This window comes from Notamacropus eugenii, chromosome 3 (genome assembly GCF_028372415.1).
Source record: "Notamacropus eugenii isolate mMacEug1 chromosome 3, mMacEug1.pri_v2, whole genome shotgun sequence".
Lineage (NCBI taxonomy): Eukaryota > Metazoa > Chordata > Mammalia > Diprotodontia > Macropodidae > Notamacropus > Notamacropus eugenii.
In genome coordinates, this window is record NC_092874.1 from 372,003,942 (window position 1) to 372,021,611 (window position 17,670).

At 37.1% G+C, this 17,670-nt stretch overlaps 2 protein-coding genes across 4 annotated transcripts in view; both read right to left on the reverse strand.

Moving 5' to 3' along the window:
* LOC140496993 (aldehyde dehydrogenase 1A1) overlaps window positions 1-17,670 on the reverse strand; it is a 269,491-nt gene that overhangs the window by 145,712 nt on the left and 106,109 nt on the right. The gene's annotated exons all lie outside the window — the stretch shown is intronic.
* Window positions 1-17,670, reverse strand: part of LOC140496995 (aldehyde dehydrogenase 1A1-like) — a 46,358-nt gene that overhangs the window by 24,346 nt on the left and 4,342 nt on the right. Inside the window, exons 2-6 of the mRNA XM_072597456.1 lie at window positions 13,710-13,814; window positions 7,110-7,250; window positions 4,919-5,048; window positions 2,483-2,544; window positions 961-1,089 (exon numbers count right to left, since the gene is read on the reverse strand). Of these exons, the coding sequence (XP_072453557.1) occupies window positions 961-1,089; window positions 2,483-2,544; window positions 4,919-5,048; window positions 7,110-7,250; window positions 13,710-13,814 (567 nt within the window). The remainder of the gene's footprint in view (window positions 1-960; window positions 1,090-2,482; window positions 2,545-4,918; window positions 5,049-7,109; window positions 7,251-13,709; window positions 13,815-17,670) is intronic.

Consider the following 17,670-nt stretch of genomic DNA (forward strand, 5'->3'; position numbering starts at 1 on the left):
ATGTTCACAAGAGAAGATACATGTAAAAGTGCTTTGAAAACCATAAAGTGTTCCACATTTGGTATGGAATTAGTATTATTATGCATAGGTCGAAGAGTACATATTTTTACCCATTGGCTCATGTAGCTAAGCACCGTCATATTCCTTTTAAACTAATGAAATACTCATCTGTGAGGGATATACCAAATGGATGGAAGAAAAAAGCCCATGATACTCTACCCTATAGTAGTATACAAGTCTGTTAGCCCTTAGTAGTTGAATATACTTTCACCATGAACCATCAAACTCAGAAAAGGAAATTTTTATTTGATAAAAGAAACAAAAGTTTCACATTCTAATTACAGAAGATAACTGCACCAAGTAAAAAATCCTTGTCCATTAGCTTTATTTTCATTATCTGTTGTGTTCCTGAGGAGTGAAATATCTTTACAAAGAAAATTCAGATTCACCAGGGGATGATATGTTTTTCAGGGATTAATGTTTCTTAAAATAAAAGAAGAGAGGAAGGAGATAAAATCATTGTTTCCCCAATCATGACTTCATTCATCCTGGCAAAAATCCTTGGTGAGTTCTGAAGGTAAAATATTTTTTGTTTCTTCACTTTTCTTTACCAAAAAGGGATAGAGTAGAGATGATAGTAACCATGTAGGGGAGTGACTTATTAATGGTATGTACATATGCCTTTTTGTCTGTCTGTCTATCTGTCTATCTATCACTCCCCTTGGTTCTTCCTCTATTTTTTGATCATTATGTGACATTTGTCTTGATTGTCTGAAATAAGTGTCAATGTATCCTCACATTTGGAGAGTACCCGTTGGCCAGTTTGCAGATAGGTGAAATATTTGTTTCATGCAGTACAAATCAAGAGCTTTGGATGATAGAAGAACGATTGCTAGGTTAGTACTCCAGTTCTTCACGTAGTAGATTGTTAGAGTGCACACTGCAACTTAATAAACTTACCTCTTTAATTAATGATGCTACATAAAGAGCAGTTAGTGGAGTCTGTTCTGCTGGCTTAACAATTACGGTGTTTCCACAGCAAAGGGCAGGTGCAATTTTCCACATAAGCATAATCAAAGGGAAATTCCACTATAAAGCAAAAGACAAAACAACAATTTTTTCTCGCTGATGATGAATCACATTCCTATTAAATCCATACCCTGGTGCATAGTAATGACATAAGGTAACTCTGAGCAGTGGAATGGAAGCTTCTATCCAGCTAAAATGCTTTTCGTTATAGAGGAGGTGATAATTTATATTTGAAGACCAACATAGTTATGTTTGGAGAGGATAATCAGGAGTGGTCACCAACTGAAGTTTGTTTTGTTTTTTTTTCCCCCCAAGCAAACAATTTAGGAAAAATATCTACATAGAGAGAATGTGATTAGTATCAAGGAAGGGAGACCTCAAATTGCTGAAATCATGAAACTATGAAATATTAAAACAATGAACTTAATTTTAGTCAGTCACTATGCTTCCCACACATTCAACATTTCCCAAATGTTAAATGATAATAATTATAGTAGTATCAATTTGACTTGTGATCTTATAGAGATTTTAAATGGATACAGGTCCAATGAGATTGACCAAGGAACCAGTAGGAACCAAATTCTCAATGTGACACATAAACAATTAAACATTGAAATATTTCTTGTCCTCTGGACTACTAGTTATTATATTCAAAGTTATTATATTGAATATTAACTATTTGAAATCATCCAACAGATCAGTTAGAGATATAGGGCTCAGTAAAGTTTATGTGGTGTTATATACACTTACATTTATTTATCAATTCACTTATTTATTCATCTAATTATTTTCCCATCTATCTATCTATCTATCTATCTATCTATCTATCTATCTATCTATCTATCTATCTATCTATCTATCTATCTATCTATCCATCCATCCATCCATCCATCCATCCATCCATCCATCCATCCATCCATCCATCCATCCATCCATCCATCTATCCTTCTGAATGGCAAAATGGAAACTGTGAATGCTTAATCATCAGGATGATATTCCTTTGTCTTTAAAGGAAATTGGAGCAAGGATAGACTTTAACTTACAGGAATTAAAAGAAAAATATGTTTCCATTTGCTTTTAAATCACTTGGATCATGAGATGACATGTACAATATTTTGCAAACCTTAAAATGCTATGTAAATGTTAGCTATTATATACGCACATAGGTGGTGAAATGGATAGAGTACTGGATATGGAGTCAGGGAAACCTAAGTTCATATGTGGCTTCACATATTTTTTATCTGTTTGACCCTAGGTAAGTCAATTAACTTTAATTTGTCTCAGTTTCTTCATCTTTGAAATGAGAAAACAAGGTGCAATATGGCTTACTGCATATGCCTTTCACAGCTTACATATTTAGTACTGCTCTAAACACTTCTTTGTGCAGTAGAGGGAAACTGGTTCACCCTTTAATGAGAGAATTTTCAAAGTTTTATATGTGGAGGCAACTTACAGGAATGATTTGGCCACAAACACCAACAGGTTCATGTCTTGTATATGAGAAAAACTTCCCATCTAAAACAAACCAAAAAGAGAAAACTATTATCAGACAAACATTATTTTGAAATAGCCAGAAAAAACAAACAAAACAATTGTTTTCTATGTAGAAAAAAAAGATTTTATAATACTGTACAGGACTTGATTTCACTTGAACCACGCACCTAAGTCAATATCAGAACAACTACATGGACAAGTGTGGGACAGGATCCAAAAAGTGGTGTAATCCAATCTCTCTACCATTCTGAGATATATTTGCAAAGATCTCCAGAAAATGAATTGGAAAATTATAGGGAATGGCATGTATGTAGAGGGGATGAGTAGCCAGGGAGCCTGATAAAATGGCATCCTGGAGTTCAGGATTCCTAAAATATTTGTGCTAAATTTCTCTTGTTAGTGGTTTCTGTCTCAGTGAGTCCTAAATGATTTAAATGATAAAAACAGAAACCCACAAACATTCCCCTATCTTCTTTTTCTCTTCTCTCCCTCTCCAAACACATGTGGTTTAAATCTGAGTTTGACATCATTCCATTTGCTTAACATTCAATTTTGCCCTTCCTGCTAATTTTCTTTTTTAATTTCCTGTTTGTATTTCCCGAGAACCTAGCAGAATCATGACCTTATATATAGTAGATGCTTAATAAATGTTTGCTGCATTTTAATACCCATTCATTTCAATCCATTTGTACATTTCATTCCTTCTCCTACTTTATCAAAATAGAAACTAGATCCCTCAAATAAGCCCCATATCTCTTTAATACTATTTCCTTATTATTTTGTCATTTCCATTCTGTGGAATGGAATGTTCACTGCCTCTGACCTGCCCAAGCCCTATATCTCATATCTGTGCTCCACCTTGGCTGAGTTTCTTTATTAGTTTTTAGGTAGTTTCAATATTTCTAGGGTTATTTTAAATCTTTGGGGAAACTTAAAGATAATTTCCATCAAATCTTCAGCTATCAGGCTCATTAAACTAGAGAGTGAAGTCAGTCTTGTATACTGGCAGTAGAGCATGTCTTGAGGACAACTTTCCTAGAAGCAGGTTTTAGACTAACACTCAGCTGATCTCCCAACCTTTATGCTCAAACTCCGCCTTTCCTTCACTTTTAGACCAGTATGTCATTTCAGTTTCTTCTCTGCTGGATTCTAGCTGAGATCAATTCTGTTGACAGTTTTTGTTTTCCAGATTTCTAACTATTTTTCATTTCATGGCATTTCCTGCATGGCCCATTAAAACAAATAAACAAACAAAACCAAACAAAAGATGCATTCTTTCACTTCTTTACAAAATGAGACTTGGGACCTTGGATTAATTTTTATCTTTCTCTGAATTCACAATTTTTAGTGAGAGGTTAATTCAACGTGTAAAATAAGACTACAGTTGTGTCTACGTGTTATCAGAGCAAGGAGAGAATGCCAGCTAAGTACTCGATACCTAAGCATAATGTATCATTACAGATTAAAAACAAACAAAAAAAAGGCCCCTAAAACTTAGGAATAACATTAAATATCAGTTGTGAAAAGTTTGACCCATTCATGGCTGTATGTGTATCATAAATTTTACTCTTTTCAGTAATGTACTTGCAGTATATTTCATATTTTATTTTACACTTATTAAAATATTCCTAAGCCTCCCAATGACATAATTTTGCTGAATTTTTCAAAAGCATGTAATAAATCATAACAAATCCTAGAAACTGAAATTTGTTATTCTTAATGGACCAAATCATTCCACAAATAGTTATTTAGCATCATTTTGTGCCAGGTCTTATGCAAGAATCTTGAAATACAAGGAACAAAACAATCCCTACTTGTGATAAACTTCCATTCTGGTTGGGGAAAATATGAAATAAAATAAAATTTTCAAAAATATAAAAAGAGATTCAGTATAAACGTAAATCTAAGAAATAGAAGAGATATATAATACAGAAATGTAATATCACAGAACATCGAATAGTACACATATAAAAATGCTAAACACAAAGTAATTTGGAGGAGAGAGCACTAAAAATGGGGAGATCAGGAATGGCTCTGTACAGAAGCTTGAACTGAATCTTAAAATAAAAGGACTCTGTAAGGCAGGGGTAAAAGGGAATGCATTACAAGAATAGAAGATAGCCTTTGTAAAGACATGGAGAGCGGGATGGAGCGTCATAGCAAGAGAGAAGGCCAGTTTATCTACAATATATAGTTTAAGAAGAGGATATCCAATGCAATTGGAAAGATAGGTTGGGTCCAGGACTTTAAATGCCAAAAATCTTCATCAGAGGATTGAAGTAAAGGAGGAGAGACTAGAAAAAAAAGGAGGAAGAGTGGGAGATTATGTGCAACATGATTCTAGTGCCAAGGGTTAATATACAGTTTTTAAAAAGTGCTTCTCAAATTTACTTACCAATTGGGATTGTACGACCCTGCACCTTATCAGCCCAGCTTGCATAATAGCGCAAAACATTCACAGAGGAGACTAAATCCATCATGTAGGCTGTGGGGAAGACTTTTCCAGCATTCATTGATTCTATTGTCTGGAAAAAAAAGAAGATCAGGCCCCAAATTGAGTTTTATACATTCATTTAGAATTTTTTTTTAAAAATCATCACACTAGTACTATTTTAGGCAACATCTACAGAAATGAAGAAGGAGTGCAGACAATAGACTGCTAGACTTGGAGAAAGAAGAACTTAGCTTAACTCTTTCCTCTAATGCCTACTAGCAGGGTAACCGCAGTTATGTCTCTTAAACTCTACGTGCCTATGGCAACGCTCTAGGTCCTGTCTCATAAACAAGTTGCCTTCTGTATCGGGGTAGTGGGAGTTAGCTGTTCGGGGGCTCCTCCCACTGAGGAAATCACCTATCTTTGTTCCCTTTGCAGTGATTACTCTAAGAAAACATTTTTTGGTGGGCTTATCTCACGTTGTGAGAAATAACTGCTAAAGTATTCATCAGATGATCTTTTACTCTTCACAGATTAAAAGGAGAAAATATAGAACCGAGGAGTATTGGACAAGGGTGTGGTGGGGGGTGGGGTGGGCTGGGACCACCCTGTGGGGGGCCCTGAATAGGGGACTAAGGATAATTGATGAGTAATGAGAAATTTTAAAGAGAAGAATGACAAGACCAGGTCTATCAACAAGGAAGAGGGAGAGAAGGAGAGAGAGGGAGGGAGAGAGGAGAGAGAGGAGAGAGAGGAGAGAGAGGAGAGAGAGGAGAGAGAGGAGAGAGAGGAGAGAGAGAGAGAGAGAGAGAGAGAGAGAGAGAGAGAGAGAGAGAGAGAGAGAGAGAGGAGGGGAAAGAGAGAGGAGAGAGAGAAAGAGAAAGGGAGAGAAAGGGAGAAAGGGGGAGGGGGAGAGGGAGGAGAGAGAGAGAGAGAGAGAGAGAGAGAGAGAGAGAGAGAGAGAGAGAGAGAGAAAGGGAGAGAGTGTGTGTACTATATCTGTAATTGATAGAAATTGAATTGATAGAAAATGAATAATTTGCTTTCTGAAGATACATAGCTTTCATAATTTTCATATCTTGACTGTTTTATGTAAAATGTTGGGCACAGTTTTTTGTGGCAACCCATTAAGGAAGTTGTTCATACAGATAATATTTATATAGTTCTTAACACTTTACAAACTAATTTCAGATGGATTCTTTCACTTGATCAATTATCAGGCAACTAGTGGTGAAGCAAATAGAGCGTTGGGTTTGAAACTGGGCAACCATGAGTTCCAATCTGGCCTTAGACATTAATTACCTGTGTGACTCTGGGCAAGTCACTTAACTTCTATTTGCCTCAGTTTCCTCAACTGTGCAACGTAATTGTAACTGTAAATGTAAAATAGCATTTACCTGGTAGGTTTGTTGTGAAGATCCAATGAGATAATAGTTTAACAAAAGCACTGAGCACAGTACCTGGTATATAGTTGGTGCTTTATAAATGCTTATTTCTCTTCTTTTCAATCTTATACATCATGTGATCCTGACAACACCGTTTGATAGACAAAGAAGGTAGCATTTCTGGTATTTATTGTTTTAGCAGACTAAATCTCATTTTATTGTTGTATTTGAAGGCAAGCCGCATGGAAAAAGGAATCGACTTACTCTTCTGCTTGGTCCTAGATAAACTAGGTATAAATGGCAGAAGTCGCAATGAGACAATTTTAGACTTGATGTGAGGCAAGTTTTCTTTGGAAGAGTAAAGCTAAGAATGGAGTAGGCCACGTTGAGAGTAATGGTGGGAGACCTTCAAGCAAAAGTTAGATGACACTTTGGGGTAAGTTGTAGAATGGTTGAATTAGATATTCTCTAGATCCCCTCCAACTCTATGATAAAGTGTTTTATAATGCTTATAAACATTGAGTTGCCATATAAACATTGAGTTATTATTAGTACTAATTCTACTACCTACAAAAGGACCTGCCAGTAAGAGTTCCTTCAACACTTACAAGAGATCAGAGAAGTGCATCCTCAAAAGGCATTCCTAGAATCTAGAAAGATTTTTTTTTTTGAGGACATGAAATCATGATTGCAAACAAAACCAGCTCACAATAAAGAGAACAATTGAGGCCTCTACCAATCCCTCGCTTCATCGGGTGCATACTTACTGCCAAGAGCAGGCGATCTCTTTCAATTAAATCAGCCAGTTTGTTCAGGAGCCGACCTCTCTCTGAAGCATCCATTGTCCTCCATGGGGACCCGAGCTGAAAAGCCTTCCTTGCTGCCTTCACTGCCTTGTCCACATCTGCCTAAAAAGTCAAAGAGAGCTAAGTTTAGAAGAAGAATACTCAAGGCATTTCTCAACATAATTTGGCCATGGAACAACATATAGAGGTAGAATTCATATGATGGCGAAGTATGAAACATTGCTTTGACAAGAGAGCATTAGAGGAAACTTCATAGAGAAAAAGAGTGAACATTATGTCTATTTTTACTGATTTTCATATTTTTAAGATGTTGATTTACATAATTTCCAATCATAGGATCATAGATTTTGAGCTGGAAAGGACCTTTTAAGAATCCAGATCTTATATTTATATGAATAATTTACCATTCTTCTAAGATTGATATGTTGCAAATCTAGAATGACCTTAAAGATTATCTAGCCCAACTTACTTATTTTTACCAGGAAAGAACATAGGAGCCCTGAGGATTGAAGAGACTGGTTAATATCATACATTAGGACACTTGGGGTTTGAATCCAAGTCTTTTGATTGTAAATGCAATGCTCATTTCATGACATAGGCTGTGTTCATCCCTTACTCAAAATCTGTTGCTCTTTTGATACCTATACAAAAATTTTGTTAATAATTTAGAGAAAAAATGTGTTAGCACTGACCTTTTTTCCCCCCATAGAATTGCTTTTTTAAAGTAGTATGGAGAGTTTCTTAGAACAATGGCACACTTTGCATCCCACAAATTTTGTTATATTGTCTCATTGTCATCTTTAATGAAATTATTATTTTTTGACCCAAATATTCTTTAGGATTAGATTATTTTCCAGTTATTTTTGAGTAACCTGTTCTTCCACGGTCCTTTGATGAATGTAATTTTTATTTCATCATAGTCTAAAAAGGGTATATTTAATATTGTTGCTTTCTGCATTTGTTTTGATGTTTTTATGCCCTAATATATGGTCAATTTTTACGAAAATACTATGTACAGCTAAGAAAAAGACATACTCTTCTCTATTCTCAATTTTCTCCAGAGATCTATTATATTTAATTTTTCTAATTCTATTCATCTCCTTTCCTTATTTTTTTTTAACTTATTTCATGGTTAATCTAATTCTGAGAAGGAAGATGAGATCCCTCCACTAGTATAACTTTATTATTTCCTTCTGTACCTCATTTAGCTTTTCCTTTAGGAATTTTTATTCAATGCCATTTGGTGCATATATATTTCGTTTTGATGTTATTTCATTATCCATGTTACTTTTTAGTAAAATGTAGTTTTCCTAATTATCTCTTTTAATTATGACTATTTCTGTTTTTTGTTTTGTCTAAGATCACAATGCCTACCTCCTACCTTTCTTACTCCAGCTGAAGTATGGTAGATTCTCCTCTAGTCCCTTATTTTAAGTCTGTGAGTGTCTTTCTATTTTAAGTGTGTTTCTTGTAAACAACATATTGTTGAATTCTAGTTTCTAATTCATTCTGCTATCTGCTTCTGTTTTATGATGCCATCATCCCATTCATATTCACAGTTATCATACTAACTGTATTTCTTTCCACCCTATTTTCTCTTGTTTATCCTTCTCTCTCTCTTTCTGTCCTTCCTTAAAGATGTTTTGTTTCTGACCATGGTCCCCTTTGATCTACCCTTCCTTTTATCACAACCTTCTTTTTATTTATCTGTTTAGGTTCCTACTTCTCTTTTTGGGGTAAGATACATTTCTGTATTCAACTGAGTATATAAATATTCTTCCCTCTTGAAAGCAATTCTAAGGAGAGTAAAGTTCAAGTATTACCTACCACATCTCCATTTTTTTCCTCCAGTGTAAAAGCTCATCCTTGCATGTCCCTTTTATGTAAGGTAATTTTCCTTATTCTTTCTCTCTCTTCCCCCTTCTTTCAAGGCATCCCTTTTTCACTCATCCACCTTCCTTTTTTTAAGATCATTCCAACATAATCAACTCACAGCCATCAATAAAATTTTAAATGATTTTAAAAATTCCTTATTGTGTAACGTTCCTGCCCAAGGACTGCTTGAGGTATCCCTGAAGGATAATCCTATGTTGCTACCTATGAGAGAAATAGGACTGATTGTCTGGGAGACCTTTGAGCCCATGAAACTCCCTAAATAAGAGGAGACTGGAAAATTAGAATTTGACAGAGATGCCTTGGAAAGAAGGTGTAAACTTTTGCATGGAAAATGAGAAAGCACCCAGAGCCTTAGACATTTGGGAATGCCTTCCCCTATCATTTCTCTTGATTCCCAATCCTTGTGTCCCAGAAATGGCTCAAAGTAGACTTCTTTACTGAGGCCACATTCTCCATAAGGTTGTATTTTACCTTTAAACTGAAGAGTTAGATTATTTTTGTGTATTCTGTTAACTAGTTTATTGTCTCTAAATCTCCAGACTTCTATTTACTGTTTTTTTTCTTTGATAAGTATATGTAGCTCCTTATCTGTGATTATCTTTTGCTTAGCCAGTGTTAGGTGGGAACAAGTTAAACTGGCCAAGAGAAAGTTGTGTTTTATCCTCCCCTTAAAGTAGTTTTTTATTCTAATTCCTAAAAGAGGATACCCTGGATTCCTAAAAGGATTTGTAAACTACAGATATTTGAAGTTTAGTGTATAGATAGCATTCTAGCCCAGTATCCTTCTTAAAGGCAGAACCATGAAGTGGGTGACTGGCCACAGACTACAGACTCCCTTGGATGTAGGTTGGAACAGATTCCAGATGATATCTCTCTTTATCTGTCTCACACAATGACCAATCCACGTATGATCAATGATCATCTTGTGTATGTAATCTATATTACACGTGTAATACATTTTCCCTTCATCTGATATTTTATTGCTTGTTTTTACGCTTATCTTCTGATAAGAGCTCTGCACTCTGAAGAGTTCAAAGGCTAATAAAGATATTTTTTAAATGCAAAAAAAAGAAAAGAAGTGAGGAGGCCAAGTGTCACCAGATTGTATAGTACAGAGTAGAGTATAAAGTGTTAGAAGACTGAAGCCAGTCAGAAGGCTGGGGCCAGGTTACAAAGGATTTTGAAAGCCAAACAGGATTTTATATTTGTTCTTAGAGGAGATAAAGAGTCACTGGAGTTTATTAAGCAACTAGGAGTTGGCAGCACTGGAGACTGAAAAATGATTCAGCAACGAACAAAAAGGCAGGGAAGGCATGGTCAGGCCTTACTCATTATAATTATAGAGCATTTTTTAAAAAAATTTTTCTGAATACAAATACACCTACTAGCTTATTAACTATTAAATTACTTTGGGAGGTTAATATGTAACATCGTAGCTTTAAAATGGAGAGACATATATACTCTACAGGTTAAGTGACTTATCCTAACTTAGGGATGGGGAACTTGCAGCCCCAATCCCTTTTGTTTGTTGCTGACTCATTGTTCAGTCTCCTGTGCCAGCTCCTAGTTACTTAACGTGGCCTTCTAGGTCCTCAGACGCAACCTTTTGATTACATCAAGTTTTATAGAACAAATCCTTTTATTAAGGGGATTTTTCTGTGAAGTTTGGATTCAGTCAAAGGGCCACTTGAAGACCTAGAGGGTGACTGGGTTCCCCACCCTTTCGCTACCTAATTTAATTCAGTCTTGGCTTTCTTTTTACATCTCATAGAGGTTTACTTGTTATTAAATCTTGATTTGTAATCTTTTCTTGAATTAGCTACATTGCATATGTTTTCAGTGTTATTTTTGCTTCTATTTAGAACTGAGAGATAAGGCATCTGTGAAGCTACAAAAACACTGACATTAAAGAGACAGAGAAATGTCAGGCTACTAAGATAGCATTAAAAATGAATTCTCATAAAATCCAATTAAGTATGGACAAAAGCAGGTTATGCAACTACATTTATATACTTTTTTTATGCCTGATAGAGACATTTATTTTTTTAATGGGTATTCACTTTAAATCTTGGTGATTATGTGTTAAGAAAGTGGAGTCATACAGGTTATAAAGTTGCCTTCAGGATTAGTCAATATAACCTGAAGGAAGCACTGAACTGAAAATTCATTTCCACCTACATTTGGGTCAATGCTTTATAATTTCCATTTGGTCCTCTCTACCCTACCCCCAGCTACTTTAGAAACAAAACAAAACAGAATTTGAGAGGAGAATGAATATTATAGGCTTTTGGGAGCTCTACTCTATCCATAAATTAAATTCATAAAATTTCTGGCACATTATCTAAAGAGTCACTTCTAGAATATTAAGTTTCCAATGAATATGTTATTTATCAAATTGCAAATAGGCAATGCAGAATGTAGATAATAGTAGTTATCATCGCACATTTGTTGGCAAAATTGTTGGACAGAAGGTATATCTTTGTGACCAAAGGCAACTATTTGCTTTTTCTAAATGAGTTGTCCCTGAAGGGTAAAATCTCCAAGAAGAGTCCTGAATGTTAAGTGAACAGCTGACTGTCTTGAGGAATTTAATTGGAAAGTGATCCAGACCACTTGATTTTGTGGGCAAGTTTTGGGTGCTGATTCAAGAACTCCCTCATGAAAAGCAACTTGACAGCACACTTGATAGAGCATGGGACTTGGTGTCACTTAAACCTGAGGACAAATTTTGCCTAAGACACTCAACTCCTTGTGTGTCCCTGGGTAAGTCTCTTACCCTTTATATGCTTCAATTTCTTTATCTGTAAAATAATAATAATAGTAATATTACTACCTATCTCCCAGGGGTGTTGTGAGGATAAAATGAGGTAACACTTGTGAGGTATTGTGCAAACGTAATATAAATACCACTTCTTTTATGGCTGTTATTGCTATTTTTATTACTGTTTTTCAGTCCTGGTCCTGGTTCAAACCAACTCCAGTTTGGCATAATCATGCCAAAGTAAGAGAGTTATCTATCTGTTCCTTTGAGAGGCCAGCTCACACCCTATGCCATTTGCTATGATCTCTGATACCCATAAAGCCAGGGGTAGAGAATCTGAAGTCACATGGTGGCCCTCCAGATCCTCAATTGTAGCCTTCAAAGTTTGGATTCAAAGGACCACACTTGAGGACCTAGAGGACCATATATGGCCTTGAGGCCATGGGTTCCTCACCCCTGTATTAAGTCATATGAGAAGGCAGAGGTATGAGAATATAACAGGCAGTATGAGTAGGAGGGTACATGGCAGTGATGGGAGTCCAAGAGTGGCATCCTAAAGGAGCCTAAGATGAGGGAGCAAGGGCAACTATGAAGTCAGTTTACATGGTAAAGGACCAGAGGAGCATTGAGAAGCATGGGAATGGTGGGTCCAAAAACCCACCATTCCCTCAGAGGTTGTCCCTCAGGACAAAGATATGATTGTCCTGTTCTAGTTAGAACTCTGATGAATATTCTCTACCCTCTGAACATTGCATAGAAGAAATAGCTTTTACAAGCAAGACTTGTCAAAAGACTCAACCCAATGGTGTCTTGAATACTTTTGAAAGACATTAGAGCTGGTCTTCAGATGTCCAGCAGAAAGCAGTGTGGATATATCATCAAGAATGCCATCCAAGTCCTCATTTTGCCCTTATGAGTTCCAGCCTAGATCTTTATGACAGATTAAAAACAATGACAAGGTAAGATCTGAGAGAAGGAATTGCTTAGTTTTATATTTGAATAGCTGGTGCAAGGCACGTAGTGAGTACTTTGGAAACGCTTGCTGACTGATGCTGTAGGTCTTAGGAACTAGAAATTTTACCTCTTTCAATTGAATTTTTTTTTAAAAAAACACATGGTCTTCTTCCTTTTTTCCTACTGACCCTATGATTTCATTGGTATAGGAAGACTCTAGTGAGAACATTCTCTTTAGAAATATCTATTCTAAGCCTCTCATTTTATACATGTGTACTTATACCCTGAGAAATTAAGTGACTTCCTAGGGTAATACATCTATTAAGTCACAAAGATGCAAGTCTGTTGATTTCAAATTAAGTATTCTTTCCATTACATTATGTAACCTCCAAGCATAGAGATAAATTTTATTTGGGGGAGTAACACCTAACATTTAAGATTTTCTTATGCTTTATTTTCATAGCAATTTATAACCCATTAAAAAGTAAAGCAGAGAAAAAGTATGGGGCATTGCTAGACATAGCATTATTTAAAGCAGTGTCATCAACAAATATTTATTGAGAAATTCTCTATAAGGAATAATCTAGAATATTTATAGATACCTTTTGACTTTCCTCAAGGAGGTATAAGCGATGTAGGGAAATGGACTTAAAATACAAACACTTTTATTTCAAGCCAAACTCTAGCACATACAACTTGTGTGCCCATGGGTATCATTCATTATGGGTCTTGGTTTCTTCATCTGCAAAACCAAGGGTGTTGGAATCCGGTTTCTATGGTTCCTCTATGGTTCCTTTAAAATCTACACCTCAACCTCATCCAGTACATTTTTTTTTTTTTAATGAAATGACTTGAATATTTGTTTGTAAACTTGTACTAAAGTGGTTTGTAAAATTGTACTAAAGAGAGAAAGCAAACTTTCCTAATAACTTTCATGTGAGAAAACTTACCTTATCTCCTTCTTCTACATCACAAATTTTTTCTTCAGTAGCAGGGTTAATGACTGGGAATTTCTTGCCACTCACTGAATCATGCCATTCATTGTTTATAAATATCTATTTGGAAATACAAAAGGAAACTGAGGTTATATACCTAGTGCATTAGCCTTGGAAAGTTTGGCCATAGTGAATAAGTGTTAAACGCTCAAAACATCTTATTCACATGTCTCACTTTCCTATCCTTCTGACTGAAAAATGCGACAATTCTAGAATTCTCATTTCCCCTGTTATTTTGGCACATGAAAACATGAACCATAGCCTTGAGGCCACAGGTTCCCCACCTCTGATTAGGCATTTTAAAATCTAGCATTTCATTCGGACAGAGCACCCCCAGGTAATGGTGTGATACCCTATGAGGACAGAGGGGAGGGAAAGAAGGAGAGAGAAATGAGGGAATGAAGGAAGGAAAAAAGAAAAGGTAGGGAAAGAAGGAAGGAAGGAGGGGAGGAAGGAAGGAGGGGAGGAAGGAAGGACAGAAGGAAAGAGGGAGGTTAGGAAGGAAAAAAGAAAGACTGTGCTGCCCATTTGAAACATACTAAATGTCTCATAAACTCCACAGAATAAAACTTAGAAGGAAGAAATTATGATTTTCAGACAGTTCAATGAGTCTGATGTTGTCCCACCTGGGTCTATTTTCCAGTTCAGTTTCTTATCCCATGAGGTATTTTACATCATTTTCCATTTCTTCAATTATTAAAAAATTTGTTTGATCCTTGACATCTCAGAGAATCATTTGTTTCCATTCGCCCAGTTCTAACTTTTAAGGATGTTTTCCTCATTTAGCTTTTGGACTTCCTTTTCTAGTTTGACAATTGTGCATTTTAAGGAGTTGTTTTCCTCAGTGGATTTTTGTATCTCCCTTTCCATTTGACTAAGTCTACTTTTTAGCAGGGACAGCTAGGTGGTGAAGTGGATAGAGCACCAGTGCAGGAGTCAGGAGGATCTGAGTTCAAATCTCACCTCAGACACTTGACACTTACTAGCTGTGTGACCTGGGGCAAGTCATTTAACCCAATTGCCTCATCCTGGGTCATCTCCAGTCACTGGATTCAGATGGCTTTGGAGAAGTGAGGTTGGTGACCTGCACAGCCCTCCCTCACTCAAAACAAAGTCAAGCATAAATCATGTCACCATTTCTCTGATGGCATGGTCTTCTTCAGCAACAAAGGACGAACACACACTTTTAAAGCAGTTGGTTTCTTTTTCCAAGCTGTTGAGTCTTTTCGTAATTCTTTTGCACTGCTCTCATTTCTTCTCCAATCTTTTCTTCTACCTCTCTCCTATGATTCTTTAAGCTCGTTTTTGAGCTCTTCCATGAGTTCTTTCTGGGCTCGACTCCACTTCCCATTTTTCTTTGGGATTTTGTCCATAGGTGCTTTGACATTATTGTCCTCTTCTGAGCCAGTGTTTTGGTATTTCCTATCACCATAATAACTTTCTACAGTTAGGTTCTGTTTTTGCTGGTTTTCATTCATCTCTTTCGGCCTTTTTCCTTTCTTTTAAATTTGATCTCTGTTTGCAGGGTAGAAGAGGCCCTGCCTCAGGTTTCTTGTGCCAGGGGCTGCAGGCCCTGGCTGTTTACCTGGTGTTGCACTGATGTTACCTGAGGCCCAAGGGGGAACCTTGTGTCTGGGGCTATGCTGGGGGCTAGGGGAATGGTGCTGGCTGTTTCTGCTGGAGGCCATAGGATCTGGCAGCTTGCCTGGTGCTGAGCTGGAGTCCTAGTGCTGAGGCTAATGGGGTATTTCTGCATTTTCCCTGGGATATGCTGAAGCACGTAGTTTTGTAGCTGGAGGTTGCCTATTTGCTTAGGCACCCATAGCGTTGGTGTCTGCCTGTTTGCCCAGGTCTACAGTGAAGCACATGGTGATTCTCAGAGCTGGAGTCTGCCCATTACCCTGGCTATCCTGAGGAATGTGGGGAGTTTTGATGCTGGCATTTGCCTGCTCCCCCACACTGGGGCTCAGGATCTTCTGCTGGTATGCCAAGGTGGGGGCTTGCTGCTGGCAGGCTTCGTGTCCTGGACTGTGGTCCCCTTTTACCTGAGTGAGGCAGAGTTTTCCTGTTGATCTTCCATCTTTTTCATGGTTCTGCTATTCCAGGATTTCTTTTGGGAGCTATGTTATGGTTTATTTTGGAGGTGAATGAGGGAGAATTATGGAGATTTACTGCTTACTCCACCATCTTGCCTCCCAGAAATCTTACTCTATGATTTTAATGGAACAAGAGTCTATTTCTCTGGTTATGTCCTGATGGAGGTGTCCCTTCATTAGTCCATCATGTTATCTATTCACTTGGTTTTTTTTGTTTGTTTGTTTCTGCTTTGTACATTTCCCCTGACTGTTTTGAAATTCATTCTCTCTCTCCTCTGATGGTGTGTGTGTGTGTGTGTGTGTGTGTGTGTGTGTGTGTGTGTGTGTGTGTGTGTGTGTGTGTGTGTTGGCCTTGGGATCTGCATCTGCAGTTTGGTTCCTTTGCTTTACTTTTATGGTCTGCTCTAGAGAAGACATTTCTGGACCACATGGAAGCCAAACTGGTGTAAACGCTGAACCAGGAATCTCTTCTATATATAGACTTAAAGGTGGGGAAATGGATTCAGATAAAAGAAAACCTTCCACCTAGTGGCCCTTTTCTGATGCTATAGGACACGATGCCAATGCTCACAAGATAAAGGATCATGGAACCCATATATCAGGCAAGAGATCTATTTCAGAGAAAGGCAGACAGTTTTATAGGTTTCCTCTGTCAATGTTAAACTCATTAAGGCTTTGAATACACTGTACCAAGACGGGAACATTCAGTTTGCATGAACATGTCAATTAGATTGTTTTAGCTAATATATAGCTAGGGAGGAGATTTAAGGAAATTTATTGAAGCAAGAACTTTCCCTTGTGTCATAAAGAAAAAAAAGACAAACAGAAATACTGAGGTGTGACAAACAGATGATAAGAGAAAGACTGAACAAAATGCAGGGATTAAAACACCTCATTTAAGTTAAATCAAAATTCACTAACAAGTAAAAGCTGAGAACCTTGTGTTTACATAATATTTTACCTGTTATGAAAGTCTTTTCATGCATACTTACTTGATTCTCAGCCCAATCCCATGAAGTAATGGGAATATTATAATTCCCATCTTACAGATGAAAAACATTGTTGTATTCATCCTTCATTGTCAAAGAAGATTGTACCATCAGAGAAGTGATGACATGACTTGCACTTGACTTTGTTTTGAGTGAGGGAGGGCTGTGCAGGTCACCAGCCGCACTTTCTCCTCCTGAGTCATCTGGATCCAGTGACTAGATCAGGATGACTGGAGATGACCCAGGATGCAATGGGAGACCTTGGTCCCTTTAGGCCAAGGCCTATTTATTAGGTACTCACTTAGGGTGAGGTAATGCCCATTCAGTGAATATGCCTACTTATTCAGAAAGTAGGAGTCCTGATATAATCTGTCCAGGTCAAGCATTGTGTTCAGTTTTGGGTGCTACATGGTAGGAAGAATGCCAATTACTGTCAGACATTCAAAAGATAGCTAGGATCATGTTAAATGAAGATAGATAGATAGATGGAGAGACAGACAGATAGCTAGAAGAAGAAAGGTTTAATATGTGCCAGGTACTGTGATAGGGATTCAAATGTAAGCAAACAATATAATCTCTGCCCTGAAAGTTTTAAAGAGGAATGAGAGGAAGCCAGACCAAAGGGGAGTTTGAAGGTAGAGGGTCACTAGTCAGATTTGGTGCTAGGAAATAAGATGGAGGTCTAAGTAAGTTAAGACAAGGGGTGATTATAGAATCCAGGGTAGTTTCAGGTCCAGAGTATAAGATTCCTGTGGGGAGAAAGTAGGAATAATGACAGCCTGGTTTGAAGCTGGTGTCCTATTGTACTACGGCAGGGACCTTTCTGAATCT